Source organism: Oncorhynchus gorbuscha, linkage group LG10 (assembly GCF_021184085.1).
Source record: "Oncorhynchus gorbuscha isolate QuinsamMale2020 ecotype Even-year linkage group LG10, OgorEven_v1.0, whole genome shotgun sequence".
Taxonomy (NCBI): Eukaryota; Metazoa; Chordata; class Actinopteri; order Salmoniformes; family Salmonidae; genus Oncorhynchus; species Oncorhynchus gorbuscha.
In genome coordinates this window covers 39,816,335-39,835,579 of record NC_060182.1, presented here as the reverse complement: position 1 = coordinate 39,835,579, position 19,245 = coordinate 39,816,335, and the positions used below count along the sequence as shown (strand labels likewise).

At 41.6% G+C, this 19,245-nt stretch overlaps 2 protein-coding genes across 5 annotated transcripts; both read right to left on the bottom strand.

The window, feature by feature from the left end:
- Positions 1–353: 353 nt before the first annotated feature.
- Positions 354–8,273, bottom strand: LOC124046080 (protein lifeguard 2-like). 4 transcript variants are annotated; one of them, XM_046366070.1, is made up of 12 exons: positions 6,289–8,273; positions 5,226–5,337; positions 4,992–5,098; positions 4,721–4,785; positions 4,393–4,446; positions 4,255–4,305; positions 4,093–4,132; positions 3,890–3,927; positions 3,335–3,422; positions 3,089–3,184; positions 2,709–2,762; positions 354–2,605 (listed from the first exon to the last, which is right to left on the bottom strand). In XM_046366070.1, the coding sequence occupies exons 1-12, from the start codon at positions 6,301–6,303 to the stop codon at positions 2,453–2,455; spliced, it is 873 nt and encodes a 290-aa protein (XP_046222026.1). In that variant the 5' UTR covers positions 6,304–8,273; the 3' UTR covers positions 354–2,452. The 4 variants fall into 4 exon arrangements, with proteins under 4 accessions (XP_046222026.1, XP_046222024.1, XP_046222025.1 ...); XM_046366068.1 differs by having other exon boundaries at positions 5,217–5,337; positions 6,289–8,272; XM_046366069.1 differs by having other exon boundaries at positions 4,992–5,101; positions 6,289–8,272.
- Positions 8,274–8,501: 228 nt separating this feature from the next.
- Positions 8,502–12,304, bottom strand: LOC124045154 (molybdate-anion transporter-like). Its single transcript, XM_046364397.1, has 3 exons — positions 12,128–12,304; positions 10,727–11,121; positions 8,502–10,600 (listed from the first exon to the last, which is right to left on the bottom strand). Exons 2-3 carry the CDS (start codon positions 11,036–11,038, stop codon positions 9,467–9,469), a joined length of 1,446 nt encoding a protein of 481 aa, XP_046220353.1. The 5' UTR covers positions 11,039–11,121; positions 12,128–12,304; the 3' UTR covers positions 8,502–9,466.
- Positions 12,305–19,245: the final 6,941 nt, after the last annotated feature.

Genomic DNA, 19,245 nt, shown 5'->3' with positions numbered 1-19,245 from the left:
GTGTTGGGATAAATTCACTTATATGTACAATAATTTCGCTTAATAACATCTGCTAACCATGTGTATGTGACCAATAAAATTCGATTGATTAAAGTAGTCAAAAGTGTAGTATTTTGTCCCATATTCCCAACACGCAACAATTACATTTAACTTTTGATCAACAACTTGTTGGATGCATTTGCTGTTTGTTTTGGTCGTGTTTCAGATTATTTTGTGCCCAATAGAAATGAATGGCAAATGATGTATTGTGTCATTTCGGAGTCACTTTTACTGTAAATAAGAATGTAATGTTTCTAAACACTTCTACATTAATGTGGATGCTACTATGATTACCTCCCCTGATATTGTAATGGTGAGAGGTTAGCATGTCTTGGGGGTATGATATTTGTGCGTCTAACTTTCTCACTCATCGTTATTCACGGTTCATTCAGGACTATCCGTAATCATGGTAGCATCCACATGAATGTAGAAGTGTTTAGAGACATATTATTTTCTTACTTACAATAAAAGTTATTCTAAAATGACACAATCCATTATTTACCATGAATGTTACCATGAATGTCTAATAATCAGAAACACAACCAAAACAAACAGCAAATGCATCCAACAAGTGTGTAGAGTCACAAGCTTGATCTAATCATTGCGTGCTAGGAATATGCGACCAAATACTAAACTTGACTACTTTAATACACATATAAAGGGAATTTGTCCCAATAATTTTGGTCCCCTAAAATGGGGTGACTATATGCAAAAGGTGCTGTAATTTCTAAATGGTTCACCCGCTATGCATGAAAATGCACTCAAATTAAAGCTGACTGTCTGCATGTTAACCTCATGGTCATTGTGTAATTTAAAATCCTAAGCGCTACAGTACAGAGCCAAAACAACAACAATGTGTCACTGTCCCAAAAATTATGGAGGGCACTGTATAACTAACTACTGGAGCAAATACATATATTTTCCACATCCCCACATTGTAAAGGTTTTCAAGATTGGCCCCCAAAACATGCTTAGCAAAGCATATGTATCGAATCATTGGTTTAACCCAGTCCCAGAGCCATATATTTAGATTCTAAATACATTCCACTGGGCACACACTGGTTGAATCAACGTTGTTTCCACGTCATTTCAACAAAATGACGTTGAACCATTGTGGAATAGACATTGGATTGACATCTGTGTCCAGTGGGATGACTCCCGTTTAGCTATCTGTAAATAAATAAAAACTTAAAAGAGTTAAATAGCAGCCAACCTAGCTGGAAAATTGTAACATGGAGGGAATAATACAGAACAGAATGATACAAAGAAAGAGAAGGGTGGTGAGTAAACCCCTACTGACATCATTGGACTATGGCTCATCATATTGACAGGATTGCATTACATCTCCAGTTTTAGTGCAACTAGATGAACTCATGTTTCGTCTAAAGCAGCTAAGGAAAGCCAAGCAATTTGCCTACGTTCAAATGAAATCAGAATTGGATTGACTTGCCTGCATGCATGCTCCGGATCTAATGTTCCTTTGAGATTTCAACCAGTAGGCTAAGAGTTGACAGACTGGAGGAGAAACAACAAACCACTGTACATGCTGTGCACAGATGCCATTGATTTAAATGTGTCTTAAGATGTGTTTAATTTATTTTGTCATGGATACGTGTCTTGTCCTTTTTGGATTTATTGACGATGCTGAGTGATAAAACAATTTCCCATGTTTGGATCAAAAAAAGGAACTACTTTACTCTCTCTCGCTCTACTCTAAAGCTGAGGGTCACCACAATGTGTTATGCACTGATGGAATTGGATGTAGCCTAGTGCACTACTGATGAACTAAGCACAATGATGTCTACGTTGCTACACTGAAAGATATTCAGATATTCATGCCTTTCGGGGCAGATACTTTTACGTTCCTCTTCATAAGAGGTGATAAGCTCCTGTAGAGCAGTGTCATTCATGACTGTTGTTGTTAAACGACGGGAGAAAGCAAGGACATCACATCTGCATAAGACAAAAACACCTACCGTTCTAGCTTTTAGACAGACTCAGTGTTTTGCATGTGTTTTTCACACCTATCTACCGTTAGCAATGTAATTCTATAGATCGCCGACCCTATAGGTGAAAAGTACTGTACATTCTGGAGATTGACAGCTAAGCAGACAATAAAGTAGTATAGGTCCATATCATGCTAGAGGGGGGAGGAAAATCACACTAAGCTGAGACTGTGGGAAGAAGTGGTGGATCAATGGGTTGTGTACAATACATCTGGTGAGATCAGAGCCTGTATTCATACCGTGTCTCCGAGTAGTGTCGACCTAGGATCATATCCCCCCTGTGTGTATGACACTTTTCACAGTGATCTAAATGCCAAAGCAGATCCTAGATCAGCACTACCACTCTGAGACTATGAATACGGGCCGTGTTTGGATGGAAAAGCTGAGATGCTGGCCTGGAGGTGGATTCAGTTTGTCCTCTCTGTTCCGAACAGGGACAGGAAGAAGGAGAATATGTAGATAATGTCGAGGTAGATGTTGAGAGTGGCAAAGACGTATTCCTCTGGACTTATTGTGTAGCGCTTGTTCCCCATCAGTAGCTGGGTGTCAAATGCCAAAAACTGAAACGGAGAAAAGAGTTTTAAGTATTACAGTAGTTGTACATCTCTCTTTGTCATTGATGGACTGTCAAGTAAAAACAGACTATATAGGTTTTACACTTACCATGGTAAAAAGTAACGCTCCCAAGGCACCATAGACACCATGCACCCAGGGGACCTGGAGCACAAAACAAGCTGATATGATATATCTGACGCAGCTGTATGCTTGATGGTTTTTTTTTCTCACTAATTGGTCTTCTGACCAATCGGATGAGCTCTGAGAAAGATCTGATTTGTCAAAAGACTAGTTAGTGGGGGGGGGGCTGTCTAAACGCTGCCAATTCCTCATGTTAGTCTCCACTTGCATTTACTCATTCACCTCATTCATTATATAGTTTCTGATTAGGGTAGTTATACTTCCTGCTATGTATAGCACTGTACTTTGCAGGCTTTCATGTGTGACAATGTGCTCTACAAATAAAGTGTATTATTATTAGAACTTACATATCCGTAGGGCAATGCAATGGCCAGGACCAGTCCAGACACCATCATGACCATGCAGAAGGTAAACAATACGCCTTGGCATGATGTCACATCAAACTGAATAGGGGAAAAAAGGGAAGATAGGGCAGCAAAAGAGAAGGTAACTTGGCCATTGAGGAATAATAACAACCTATAACCAATTGTGAATCATAGAAGCACAGAGATCCTATTAAATGATAGAATTCCCTTTTTCACAGGCAGACTGACCTTGGTTTGGAAGCTGACGAGGGTGACAGTAAGACAGACCATAGCAGTAATACCCAAACACATCACCACTGACTTGGTGTTGTAATAACTATTAGAGGGGGGAAGATATGGTACAGAAATTATTTTCCAAGTATTTATTTACTAAGAAATAACATATATATTTTTTCATACAGGAATAACATATTAATGACTTATTTTGGTGAATACGCAGTAACTAAGCAAGCCTAAAATGTATAACAGTGTTACTAAGCCCAAGTATACCTGTGGCATATCTGATCGACACTGACACTGGTTAAAGCAGGGCTGCACCAAACCTCTTCCTGGACATTTACCAACCCATACGTGTTTTCGATCCAAAACTAATTTAACCCACCTGATTTTACTTATTAGCTGTTCACCAAGACCTTAGCTGAATTTAATGTAACACGTTAGCTGTTTAACTGGCTGCAATTAACCATCATGCAGCCATACTGAAAGTCTGAAGAAGCAGGCATGCAAAGCACAGTGGACAACGGAGACAAAACAAACTGTAGACACAGCTATGGGAGACTGTACCTGGATAGCATCCCTGTCATATAGGAGAGAGAGAGGGTCTGCAACAGGAGAGATTACAAAGTGAACAGACATTACCGAGAAAGAGGGGTCACACAAAGGAGAAGTCTGTGATTCTGAATTATGTGTAGTACTTCAAAGTCTTTGGACAATGTGTATAAATGTTGTAAAGATATGGATTGTTTCCAACACTCTATGATACGTACAAAGATGGCGAGCAGGATCAGATTCCATGGAAACTGTCTCCTGTAGGAAATACAAATCAAACATAATAAGTACTGTCGTTAAATTCTGCTAAAATGATACATTCTCTAGTATCATAATAACTGAAGGTGTGTTCACCACACACATTAACACTGTAAACTCACCTTGGTCCAGGACAGCAGACGAGTGTAATATATGTGACAAAGAACACAGCACTGTGTGAAGAAATAACACATATTTTAGTACTTTCAGAATGAAATCAACATAGTAGTGATGTATGCAAGATCAAAGCTGTGACTTACTAGGAAGCCCAGTACCATCCAGGGTTGGTCTGAATGTAGTTCTTCACTGGCTCACTGATGAAGGGACCAAAAATAATTGTAAATATGCAACGTTTGACCATTTTCATCAAAGTACTTGTTCCTGTGTGTGTTTTCCTGCCTGTTATGGTAAACTGCTGCTTCCTATCTAGCACCTGTGACAGGTTTATGTCTGGTGCACAGTGATGTAACACCACTGTATCAAAGTGTAGGACTTCCTGCGATTGTCATGACCATCTATTGCCTGACCAGGTAAAACTATAGAAGGATGGAGAGTAGCATCCGTATTTAGAGGTTATAGAACACGTACCAGAATGTGAAGAGAGCCACAATGGAAAGAGTGACAAGAAGTTGAATCATCAAGATGGCGTAAACCTAAAACGGGGGTAACGGGGACAACCAAAAGGAGGTAATGAAAGACACAGCTTAAAAAATAGCATATAGTATCTGTATGGCCTTAACATACGGTAGTAATAATGTAGTAATGGGGTAGTGTTATAGTAGTAATTGGCTTGTATAGGTAGTGCAATGTAATAGGGTGATAAGGTAATAAGGTACTAATAGCTATAGTCATAGCCTACCTTGCGGATAAAGATCCGTCGGATGTTTTTATCACTCCAGCTGAATTCTGTGAGCATCTCCCCATCACTAGGATAAGCCCCACTGTAACAGGGGCTGCCGCTGATGCCTGCTGACAAGTTCAACACAAGCACACACACAGTAAATGGTCAGTTGTTTTTTCACACTTTTGTTCATAAAGAGAGAGGAGTGAAGAAATGACAGTTCTTTCTGCGACACTGACATACCTTTCTCACCTGCGCCAGTGGCCTCCTCATAGGTGGGAGGGGCTGGTGGCCCTCCTGCTTCTCCACTTGAAGTGCCATACTGCTTCTCTCCTGCTTCAGCAGCCTTGTTTGCGACTGTAAGCTGAGGGTACATAAGATAACGAATCAGGACTAAATAGCTGTTTGGAAATAAAAATATATCTTAATAAAACAACAGAGGATGATTATGAGCCACTAATCAACGGAGAAACTTGAGCTGAAACTTTTTAATCCAAATTCCTTTTTTTAACAACAATATATATATTTTTAAATCCACATTTTAAAAGCAAATACGATGAATTCAGATTTACAATTTGGGACTAATTTGAAATCTGATCTGATGCTCTGATTGCTGACTACGATTTGGACTGAGATCGGTCCTTAGACAAACCCTCTGCTGTAGCATAGCTCCACACTGTGGGTGTAGACGATCCAGGATCAGTGAATGAGTCATCATTACACAACACTGTCCAGATGGCTAATGAATGTGCCAATGAATATCCCTCTCCTCACTCTCCATATTTCCTACATAAAAATAGAAATCTGTTGTGATCTCATTTACAGTCATTAGTACGGGTAGGCTAATACAATTTCTTTAACTTCCTCAGCTATGATTCAATGCATAACAGCAACACTTACGGTTATATATAATGGGTGGGTTTGTCCGTGTCTCCGGACTAAAGGATAGTGACGCAGGTTGAACATTACCCTCTCTCCATCTCCATACAATTGAGTTTTATAGCTGTCATTTCGTCAACTCTGCCATTCTCTGATGACAATACTATCCTCTGCTGCCGAAGAGACGTTGCGTCATTACTGAGCAACACAAGGAGATGAGCTCCTCAACAGAGGCAGGTGAGAGGATGGAGCGACAGGTACAGCCTACGTACATGCTGCCACAATGATTACGTAACATTGTGGACCACAGGCACTGAAATGAAAAAATATAAGCCAAGAACCTTCCTTTTTTTTGACTATGGGTTTACTGCAGAATGAGCATGGGAATGAATGAGGATACAGTGAGATCTATAGGATGTATCTGTAAAGCCCTTACCTTGCCCTGGGTCATAATGGCTGTGTCTGGTGTCTGCAACAGGCACTAGGATGCTTTATTTATCTCTGCTCCAGTCAAACAAGCTCTGTTTTCCTCCTTCCTTTGATATTCTATCCTCTCTTGTATGTGTCCTTGATGCCCAGCAGTTCTTGTACAGTCAAGTAAAAGAACTGACAACAGGGTAAGATAGAGCCTGGGAAATAGTGTCTCTCTCTGCTGCTGCTTCTCGTAGATTAAACCCCTTCTGATGCTGCAGCAGTGGCTTAATCCAACAGCCCACGCAGTTAGGATTCTCACAGACCCCCCACCCCCCAAAAAAGGAACATTCTAGCAAAATCCAGGTGAAGCAGCAGTGCTGTGGGAAGCTTGGACAGTACCAAACTGCTTAGCAAAAAGGGGTGGGCAGATGCTGTATCGGTATGTGAGGATAGGGCCAGAGAGAACTGGAATATTGGGTCTGCAGTAAAAATAAAAAATAAAAGGAGAGAGGGTGACGTAGATGGGAATACATGATCTGAATGTTACATCTTTGCCCTCTACTTCTCTGTCTGTAGCACTTAGGCTAAAAATAAAACATTTTTTTCTCTCTCGTTTTGAAATTACATATATTTTCTCCATTAACTAAAGAGCCAGAAAAAGCATCACTGGTTTAAAATGTTCCATGTTTAGGTAATGCACTGATGCAGCGTTCGGCATTCATTCATGAAAGGCTAATAACATTCACGAAAATATTTGAAGCTCCTACTAATAACATTCATGTAACACTAGAAGAGGCCTGCATTTTATCTACATACACCAGACAGTTTATTAGGTACACCCATCTAGTACCGGGTCAGACCCCCCTTTACCTCCAGAACAGTCTGAATTATTCAGGGCATTCTACAGGGTGTCGGAAACCTTCCACAGGGATGTTGGTCCATGCTGATGCGATGGCATCGCGCAGTTGCTGCAGATTGAATGGTGGTACATTCATGCTGTGAAAAGCCTGTTCCATCTCATCCCAAAGATGCTCTATTGGGTTGAGGTCTGGGGACTGACCGGGCCACTCAAGTAAACTGAATTTGCCGTCATGTTCCAGGCAATGTTTTTCCACATCTCAGTTGCCCAGTTTTGGTGATCATGTGCCCACTGGAGCCGCTACTTGTTTTTAGCTGATAGGAGTGGAGACCGGTGTGGTAGTCTGCCTCAATAGCTCATTCGTGACAAGGACCAACAAGTTGTGTTTCGAGATGCCGTTCCTCACGCCCGTGGCCGCCGGAAGATGTTGGGGGTGAAGTCAAAGTTATTATAAATGTTTTCATTTCAATTTATCAGGAGGTGCTGCAGCAACCTCAGTAACTGAATACCTCAATGCCTGTCTTCTAGATTTTTATAATCAAAAGAGAACCATAGGGCTCTTCCAGAAGCTTGGCTGGTGCGCAAAACCTGCGAATTCAGATAAACATACAGGTTCACACTCAAAAAGTTGTCACAAAGCTTACTTCATTATTCTGTTGAATTATTTTCACTGCCTCAGGGAGAGTACAGACGTTTTGGCTTTACAGCCTTCTTCAGCGTGTGTGAGGTACAATATTCTTTCATTCAAAACAGCATTTGTAAAGATCCACAGATGAGCAGCAAGTGCTTCTAATCAGGGTTGCCAGGGATGAAGCTTTTCCGGTCTACAAATTATTCACAAAGAATTAGTCCATATCAAATTTTGCATGTCGTTTATGAGTTGACCCCACATACTTATGAATGGCTTTGCCTGATGTCCTTGAATTGATATGATGCATTTAGGTGAGCGGACACCTTGGGCCATTGATTTGTGAGTTGCCCATCGTGCCCAATCTCATAATTCTATTTCTTTGTGACTAATTTGTACACAGGTAGACCAAAGAAAAGCCACATTCCTGATAGTCAAATTAAAATAAAATTGTACCTACACATACTGAAGGCGGCTGTAAAGCCAAAACGCCTGCGTACGCTATCCCTGATGCAGTGAAAATAATAAAACACATAGAATAACGAAGTAAGCTTTTTGAGTGCTAACCAATCACCCCTTTATATAACAAGCCACGGGCCAAGTGACTCACTGTCTGTTGGAGCGATCCATTTTTGAGAACGGGGTGGTCTACCTAATAAACTGGACAGCAAGTGCATGTGTAGTATCACAACCTGAATCTGTCTAACATTATCACTGCAATTCAAAAGGATCACACAATGACAAAGACGATATTAAAATCATATTTATTCCATATTTACAATATGTCCTATTTTACTGAAGGTTCTGGAGAATAGAAAGCGAAAAAGAACAAGGGAAATATACACGCCTCTCCAAGACACATTAAGTATCCATTCAGAATCTAAACACCCTTAACATTGGTGTTTAATTACTACAATGTACCTAGCAAGCCCCATAAGTCAAAATAGCAAATGTTTGTATACCAAAACAGGCATTGATAATGGAATGGCCCCGATATTCATCCACGCAACAAGCTAGTTATAATATTATTTCTCCCCCTTTTGGACACTACTGACAATGTCAAGAACTAGTGTAGCTACACATGCCCACTGATTGACTTCACAGTTGCTTTCATCATAAGCAGTAAGACTGAATTGATATATTTGTACTTGTTTTAAATGATATGAGAGTGGGTGATATTTCTGCCGAAGCGAGCAGCTGGGCTAGTGATGTAAGCCCCGTTCTGCCGTGGCTGAGTGGTACATCCTGAACAACGCAGTTGATAAACACTACAGCATGTACAGGCTAGAATATGAAGAACATCCTGGAGCAAGACTGGCACCACCTACTGGCACAACATTATTACACCAGCATGTGCGTCAGTGTGTATGCAAGTGTGCTTCAAAATAAGAGAGATGACGCAGACTGCAGTATAATAACTTAAGAACATATTTTTCTTCATATACTCAACAATATAGCGAAACAATTGCTAGTCCCAGTTAACAAAATGAAAACAAATATCAGGAAATCTTGTAACCAAAAATATATACCTTACCGGTACCAGATTATTTTAAATCATTGTCTAATATTGGTCAATCCTTGGTTGATTAAATGTCAGGTTTCAGTCCCTCAAAAGTTCATTTTAATTTCCCAAATGAGTCTTCATCTGTCAACAAAGCAGTAACTGTATTCCTAGTCATTGTCCATTGTTGGGACAATAAAGACCTCTGAATGTCATATCTCTCCCTCTCCTTTGGGCCCCTCTAGTCTGAGATCCACATCATTCCTTCCCAGAGTAAAGAGACTAACCACAGCCAAGAGTGCAGCTAGCATCATAACAGCACAGCCCCCAAACATGTTTCTAGTTCCACTACCACTCTCACCCCCTCCAGTCCCAGACACCTCTCCATGGAGCGCCAGGAGCCCCAGGCAGGCCAGAAGGTGCAGAGGCAGCCTGAACCAGGCCAGCACCCCGGCCCTCTTCTCCTCCGGGATCACCCTCCCCTGGAGGAAGCTGACAGCGGGAAAGTAGAGGCCACTGGCCAGCTCCAGCAGCAGGAAGGCCAGCAGGGACTCGCGGGGTCTGGGCTGGCCCGGGGCAGTGGAGAAGATAAGCATGAAGAAGGAGAAAAATGCAAGCAGCATGGAGAAGCAGAGGAGGTGACCAGGCTGGAGGCGGTAGCGGGTGGATGTGGCCAGGCGGTAGAGCAGGGACCCAGCCATACTGGCTGCCATCAGGCAGGAGAAGACAATGCCCAGCGGAGGGCCGTGGGGGTCCAGGACTGGGGTCCACAGGAAGACAAATATATAAAGTACACTCTCAAACAGAGCTTGGACACCTCCTAGCAGCATCACCCGTCTGTCTGATAACAGACAGCGGAGACATTCCTGACAGCTGCGCCAGAACCGGGCCCGTGCTGATGCCCGGGCCAGGGGCACTGAAGCAGCAGGACCAAGCAATGACGTCTTGTCCCCCTCCAGGCCTCCCTTCTCCTCCGTGCCCCAGTCAGTCAGCACCACCCAGCCACAGGCCCCCAGGCAGGGCACAGCCAGGAGGAAGGGAGCCACAGGCCCCAGGTGGAGCCACTCAGCCAGCATGTTAGCCACCAGCCCAGCCCCCACTGCCAGTCCATGGTTCCAGCTAGCAGCCTTGGTGAAGGTGCTGGGGATCCATTCTTTAGGGAAGTCGTGGGCGTTCACATGTCGATGCACGTACCAGGCCTCGAAGGCTGTGGAGAGCAGAGAGGTGGACAGGCCCCCTAGCATGCGACCCGCGATAAGGACAAAGTAGTCTCGGGATAGCTTGGTGAGGCAACAGGCTGAGTAGGCTACGCAGAAGAGCAGGCAGGTCTGTCTGCGCCCCAGGACCTGAATTAATGCATAAATAAATATATATATTTAGCCATACAACAATACATACATAAAACAATTATTGAGGATACACATTTTAAAAAGTCTTGAATGTATTTATTTCGTGGTTTTCGTTATTGTTACCTGAGGGAGCCAGCCGGCCACGGGGGCAAACAGCACACAGGAGGCCAGGCCAACGACATACAGGATGGCTATCTGGGACTCCAGGAAGCTGTAGTGACGGTACAGCTTGTAGAGGTATGGCCCCTGCAGCCAGTCAGCCCACAGGGCTAGGAGGTAGCCTCTTAGGAACAGGGTCTGGAAGCGGCGGAAAGCAGGGTTGGTGCCCACAGCAGAGGGAGTGGGTTGAGGCGGGGTGAGGCGACGTGCCGTGAGCTCCAGACCGACACATAGCGCCAGTAGGACCACGATGGCCAGGTAGGCTGTCACCAACATGGTGAGTTTGTCCAAGTGAGACTGTTGGGATGAGGGAGGTCTATTCACTCCGGTCTTGTAGCCCTAGGAGGATTAATCAAAGGCTGTGGAGAAAGAGACATAACCTTTACTTAAAGACAGAAATATTGAATATCTGGTAACACAAATAAGGTAGGCCATGTCAACGTGGCATCCACACTTGACAGATAAGTTGTTTGCTTAGTGTCATCATCCTTCATGGTAACATAGAATGTAACCTAGTCTATACTGTGTTCAAGATGTTCGAGGCTGAAAACTGAACCAAAGATCAGTACGGTGGCAACATCACTGACCACCAACGTAAATGGTGTACGTATGCTGACGACAATCAGATATTTCACAAGTTAAAAGCAGCTAGCCTAGGCAGTTAGTTAGTAACGTTAGCTTAGCTTAGTTATATGCAGCCAAAGTCTTCTTTAACGCCGTGCGCATTTCCATTTATCCCTCCATTATATTATAATTTTCGTAGTGACAACGAAGTTTTCTATGCATGTGCAAACTATCGTTTTCCTAAAATACGACCTAAACTTTTGAACAATTTGTTTACCGCCAGTCTAGCTGTGGTGTGGTCAATGCGCTTACAACACATGCGCAAGGACAACAGCTAAACAGTCTACTTTGGCGACATTGAGATACAAGTTCCTCAGCAACATTTATACTTTGGTGAGTAACAAAAGTATGTTGAAACCAATCATTAAACCAAAGCGTGAAAAACATACTATGGAGGCATGAATGAAAAAGATTCAGGGAGTTGATTTGATTGAAAGTTCAAGCCTCGCGTAAGGGTCGTCAGTAGTTACCACAGTCACAATTATGGCTAAACCTCGCCTTTTTCTAAAATTTCTTAAAAATCTGATTTTGAACCTAACCTAAACCAAACTGCTACCCCTATGACTAACCCGTATTTCGAAACTAAATAAGTACTTTTACGATATAGCCCATTTTTGACTTTGTGGCTGTGGTAAACTAGTGACAACTGCACTGGGCCAGAGCTAGGCAGATAGCATAATTAGCCATTTTGCCATGTGACGCCACCTAATCGGCTACAAACAAGCTGACTGATTTGCTTACCATCTTGTTTGATACTCGCATCATACCACTTTACATGCTCAAAGTCGTGTTAAAATCATTAAGAACGGAATTAGCTAGCTTCGAAGTACGATAAAGCGCGCTCTACAACAACATCCTCCTTCAACTTCCGGGTGTTGCTGCAGTTCTCTTTTCAACTTGACCACCGAGCGGCAGCCTTTCTCTATACTGATGGTGCGGTCAGACTTCTTCTTTGGTATTATGGCGGTCCGCAAACAAATGTTATAGGTGCACGCCGCCACCTATTATATTGGCTGTGTATCAGCCCACAATGCTGTAGTATGAATTCATTACATTTTGTGAAAAAATTGCCATACCGACTAACTCTGCACCCATTAAAACCCTCATCCCTATTCCACTAATTTGGCCTTACCTGATCCTACTCCAGGCCAGCAGCCTGGGAGGATGGGACACTATCTTTCAAAACATATTTTAACTATTCGGCAGTAAAATCTTGTACACTCAAGTGCTTCTCTGCAGCTGTCACGGCCAACATATATCCTCTGTGATTTCCGTTCCATTCCTGCGGTACTATTGACAACCATGGCCATGACGGCCAAATAAACAACCTCGAAAATGCTATTCCTATCACTATTGTCCTCGGCCTACTCACAGATCCTCTTAGGATCCCTCGCCCTGGACCCATCTTCCTCTACTACTCTCTTCACTGACTCAACATTCGACACCTTCTGCACTACTCTGATCCTGGTAAGCTGAACCTGCCTTTCTATCACCGGACACCTCTGATCTCCAGCACCATGGGTAGCCCTACAGTTTACACACACAACCTTTCCCACTGATACTACACATTCCTTTGTCTCATGTCCTCCTGCACACTTCTCACATCTAGGAGTCTCCTTCCTACACACTGCTGCCACATGACCATGAACTTTACGCCTAAAACACCATAATGGATTTGGGACAAAAGCTCTTACAGGATAACTGACACATCCCAACTTCACTTTATCTGGTAAAGACTGCATCAAAGTTCAGTAGTACAGACAGTATCTTCTCTGTTTCACCACACTCTCCACCGGGTCTGCGTTGCACCAAATGGCGGGAGTCACAGACACTGGGAATCTTCAACTCCAGATATCACTCCTTTCAATGGCGCCCTGCTCCGGAGTGGAAAGCAAGTCACAGTTCTTGTCTCCAGTTGTGTGATGTGGAGCACACGTGCCCTCTGGATGGAAGAAATGCAAAAAATCAACACGATTCCACTTTGAGACACTTTCGCCAACCCTTTGGCTGAAACAGCATTTCAGCCGTGTCTATATCAGACAATATACCACGGGTTTGATCCAAAAATATGTTTATTCTACTTATATTGGTAACCAGTTTAGAATACCAATAAGGCACCTCTGGGGTTTCCGCTTAGCATCATGCCTGAGAACAGCCCTTAGCCGTGGTATATTGGCCATTGTACTACTTTGAATAGGTTTGTCATTACTAGTTTGAAATTCTTTAAGGCATAGTTTTATTTATTGTGCCTTCGGAAAGTATTCAGACCCCTTGTGTTTTTCCACATTTTTTTACGTTACAGCCTTATTCTACAATGGATTAAATTGACATTTTCCTCGCCAATCTACACACAATATGAATAATGACAAAGGAAAAACAGGATTTTGACATTTTAGCAAATGTATAAAAAATATAAATACCTTATTTACACAAGTATTCAGACCTTTTGCAATGAGACTTGAAATTGATCTCAGGTGCATCCTGTTTCCATTGATCATCCTTGAGATGTTTCTACAACTTGATTGGAGTCCACCTGTAGTAAATTCAATTGATTGGACATGATTTGGAAAGGCACACACCTGTCTATTTAGTGTCCCACAGTTGACAGTGCATGTCAGAGCAAAACCAAGCCATGAGGTTGAAGGAATTGTCCATAGAGCTCAGAGACAGGATTGTAGAGGCACAGATCTGGGGAAAGGTACCAAAATGTTTCTGCAGGTCCCCAAAAACACAGTGGCCTCCATTATTCTTAGACACTCTAATGTAATTTTCCTACTGCTCGGTTGTGCACTGGGGCCTCCCACTCCTCTTTCTATTCTGGTTAGAGCCAGTTTGCGCTGTTCAGTTTCTTAACAATTTCTCACATGGAATAGCCTTCATTTCTCAGAACAAGAATAGACTGATGAGTTTCAAAAGAAAGTGCTTTGTTTCTGGCCATTTTGAGCCTGTAATCGAACCCACAAATGCTGATGCTCCAGATACTCAACTAGTCTAAAGAAGGCCAGTTTTATTGCATCTTTAATCAGAACAACAGTTTTCAGCTGTGCTAACATAATTGCAAAAGGGTTTTCTAATAATGAATTAGCCTTTTAAATGATACACTTGGGTTAGCTAACACAATGTGCCATTGGAACACAGGAGTGATGGTTGCTGATATTGGGCCTCTGTATGTCTATGTAGATATTTCATTAAAAACCTGCCGTTTCCAGCTACAATAGTCATTTACAACATTAACAATGTCTACACTGTATTTCTGATCAATTTGATGTTATTTTAATTGACAAAAAAATGTGGTTTTCTTTCAAAAACAAGGACATTTCTAAGTGACCCCAAACTTTTGAACAGTAGTGTATATGTACAAATGACCTTGACTAACCTGTACCACCGCACATTGACTCTGTACCGGTACCCCCTGTTTATAGCCTTGTTATTTGTTATTTTTTACTTTAGTTTATTTCTTAAATATTTTCGTAATTCTTTCTTGAACTGCATTGTTGGTTAAGGGCTCATAAGTAAGCATTTCACGTAAGATACACCTGTTGTATTCAGCGAATGTGACAAATATAATTTGATTTGATAATGTCCAAAGGCAACAATGTTGTAGAAGATTTATTTTCACTACCAACCTCTATACAATCAGCCTCTTTGTGTTACAAAATGCTGTTAAAGGTTAGTAATGACACCTGTGAAAACGTGAGAATTGTGTGGCAAAGGGATTTAGAATGGTTGTATATTATTTCAAATATTGGGCAAAATGTTGTGCACCCCCTATGGGGAAAAAGCCTCACAGTGCATGGGAGATGGCCTTGGATACCATGGCTGGATTCCACCAAGACTGTTGAGTGACAAGGCTTAAATAAGAGGGATTAACCAGACAGAGGTTAAAATAGTATGTTTAAGTATAGTGTCTGTGTTAAGGCAGGTCCTGAAACATTGGAAAAGCTCTAGTAAGCCAATGTTCATGAGTATGCTGATCAAAACAATATCATATTAACTCATCTTAGCAAAGAGGCTGGAGTAAAGTAATACAGACTCCAAAAATATATGGGAATGATTCTTGTGTTTCCTTACTAAGGGCACAAAAAAGAATACTATGGCATGAAATAGCATAGAATTTATCAGGAAAGATCTCCCTATGTGGTTTTGTATTTGTGTTGTTTTGTTTAATATGTTGGTTGTTGTTTTGTGTTTAAAGATTTTACATATAAAACTGGCTACACAATAAAAAAGTAAATATGTATCTCATGGATTGTTTGTCAAATCTCCTGTAATGTTTACATGCTGATTTTTTTATTTTATTCTGTTCATAGGAAAGAATGAACACCAAAGAAGCAACACAAGAGGCAGAATTCAATAGGTAGATCATTTCATCTTTATATCTTATTATATGGAAGAAATAACCCTTTACAAAATGTAGAAGATGTGCTCAATCAACCATAATCTCAACTAGCAGTGAGTGGATCAGATCTCTAGCAATCAAATGAGATCCTCCACCTTGAAAGTATCTTTTTTTCAGTTTGTATGACAAACCTTGGGGATGGGGATAGGGGAGAAGGTGCATTTTGTGGGTTGTGGAGTGAGGTGTGCTGGTGAATGCAGGTATTCCGCTGGTTTGGTACCTCATCCGATCTGATCTGACACCATGGTGAGTGTTACTGGCACAGTCCCCTCTCACCAATACAATACAGAGCCCTCCCCAACATGATTTCCTCCTGTGCATAACCCACTTCTTCATTGCCAAACCCCACCCTTTACAGATGTGCCATTATGTTCCTATAATCTCTGATCCATAGGCTTATTTTATACACTCTGATCTTGCCCAGCAGATCTGCCATACATTGTTATTAATACAGAGACATTTGAATAACACAATATTATTTACAACAACAAAAGAATCAAAACAAACCTAACATGCTTGGAGACAAAGTTCTGGTTCTGTCTCCATTACACATGATGTGATTCCTGATGTAGACTTAATATACCCACACAGACAGTGTTGTGAAGAAAGCGCAACAGTGCCTCTTCAACCTCAGGAGGCTGAAGAAATTTGGTTTGGCACCTAAAACCCTCACAACCTTTTATCTATCTCAAGGCCATCAGACTGTTAAAAAGCCATCACTAGGCAGTTTCCACCCAGGTTACGTAACCCTGCACCTTAGAGGCTGCTGCCCAATATACAGTGGGGAGAACAAGTATTTGATACACTGCCGATTTTGCAGGGCAAAGCATGTAGAGGTCTGTCATTTTTATCATAGGTACACTTCAACTGTGAGAGACGGAATCTAAAATAAAAATCCAGAAAATCACATTTGTATGATTTTTAAGTAATTCATTTGAATTTTATTGCATGACATAAGTATTTGATCACCTACCAACCAGTAAGAATTCCGGCTCTCACAGACCTGTTAGTTTTTCTTTATGAAGCCCTCCTGTTCTCTACTCATTACCTGTATTAACTGCACCTGTTTGAACTCATTACCTGTATAAAAGACACCTGTCCACACACTCAATCAAACAGACTACAACCTCTCCACAATGGTTTCTGTACCAAATATTAAGTTCTGCTTTTCTGATGTATCAAATACTTATGTCATGCAATAAAATGCAAATTAATTACTTAAAAATCATACAATGTGATTTTCTGGATTTTTGTTTTAGATTCCATCTCTCACAGTTGAAGTGTACCTATGATTTTTAAAAATGCAGACCTCTACATGCTTTGTAAGTAGGAAAACCTGCAAAATCGTCAGTGTATCAAATACTTGTTCTCCCCACTGTACATAGACTTGAAATCGCTGGCCACTTTAATAATGTTTACACTACCGTTCAAAAGTTTGGGATGACTTAGAAATGTCCTTGTTTTCCATGAAAACATACATGAAATTTGTTGCAAAATGAATAGGAAATATAGTCAAGACGTTGACAAGGTTATAAATAATGATTTTTAATTTAAATAATTGTGTCCTTCAAACCTGGTTTTTGTCAAAGAATCCTCCATTTCCAGCAATTACAGCCTTGCAGACCTTTCGCGTTCTAGTTGTCAATTTGTTGAGGTAATCTGAAGAGATTTCACCCCATGCGTCCTGAAGCCTCTCCCACAAGTTGGATTGGCTTGATGGGCACTTCTTACGTACCATACGGTCAAGCTGCTCCCACAACAGTTCAATAAGGTTGAGATCAAGTGACTGTGCTGGCCACTCTATTATAGACAGAATACCAGCTGACTGCTTCTTCCCTAAATAGGTCTTGCAAAGTTTGGAGCTGTGCTTTGGGTCATTGTCCTCTTGTAGGAGGAAATTGGCTCAAATTAAGCGCCGTCCACAGGGCGTTGCAAAATGGAGTGATAGCCTTCCTTCTTCAAGATCCATTTTACATTGTACATATCTCCCCCTTTACCGTCACCAAGGCACCCCCAGATCATCACATTGCCTCCACCATACTTGGACAGATGGTGTCAAGCACTCCTCCAGCATATTTTCATTTGTTCTGCGTCTCGAGAATGATCTTTGTGATCCGAACACCTCAAACGTAGATTCGTCAGTCTATAACACTTTTTTTCCAATCTTCCTCTGTCCAGTGTCTGTGTTCTTAATCTTTTATTTTTATTGGCCAGTCTGAGTTATGGCTTTTTCTTTGCAACTCTGCCTAGAAGGCCAGCATCCCGGGGTCGCCTCTTCACTGTTGACGTTAAGTCTGGTGTTTTGTGGGTACTATTTATTGAATCTGCCAGTTGAGGACTTGTGAGGCATCTGTTTCTCAAACCAAACACTCTAATATACTTGTCCTCTTGCTCAGTTGTGCGCCGGGGCCTCCCACTCCTCTTTCAATTCTGGTTAGAGACAGTTTACCCTGTTCTGTGAAGGGAGTAGTACAAAGCGCTGTATGAGATCTTCAGTTTCTTAGCAATTTCTCGCATGGAATAGCCTTCATTTCTCAGAACAAGAAAAGACTCACGACTTTCAGAAATAAAGTTATTTGTTTCTGGCCATTTTGAGCCTGTAATCGAACCCACAAATGCTGATGCTCCAGATACTCAACTAGTCTAAAGAAGGCCAGCTTCTTTAAAATCAGCACAACAGTTTTCAGCGGTGCTAACATTATTGCAAAATGGTTTTCTAATGATCAATTAGCCTTTTAAATGATAAACTTGGATTAGCGAACACAATGTACCATTGGAACACAGGAGTGATGGTTGCTGATAATGGGCCACTGTACGTCTATGTACAGTTGAAGTCGGAAGATTACATACACCTTAAACTGAGTTGAAATGTGTTTGGTTTTCACAATTCCTGACATTTAATCCTAGTAAAAATTCTGTGTCTTAGGTCAGTTAGGATCACCATTTTATTTTAAGAATGTGAAATGTCAGAATAATAGTAGAGGGAATGATTTAATTCAGCTTTTAATTATTTCATTACATTCCTAGTGGGTCAGAAGTTTACATACACCGAATTAGTATTTGGTAGCATTGCCTTTAAATTGTTTAATTTGGGTCAAATGTTTCGGGTAGCCGTCCACAAGCTTCCTACAATAAGTTGGGTGAATTTTGTCCCATTCCTCCTGACGGAGCTGGTGTAACGGAGTCAGGTTTGTACAGTTGTACTCCTTGCTCGCACACGCTTTTTCAGTTCTGCCCACACATTTTCTATAGGATTGAGGTCAGGGATTTGTGAAGGCCACTCCAATACCTAGACTTTGTTGTCCTTAAGCCATTTTGCCACAACTTTGGAAGTATGCTTGGGGTCATTGTCCATTTGGAAGACCCATTTGCGACCAAGCTTTAACTTCCTGACTGATGTCTTGAGATGTTGCTTCAATATATCCACATGATTTTCCTCCCTCATGATGCTATCTATTTT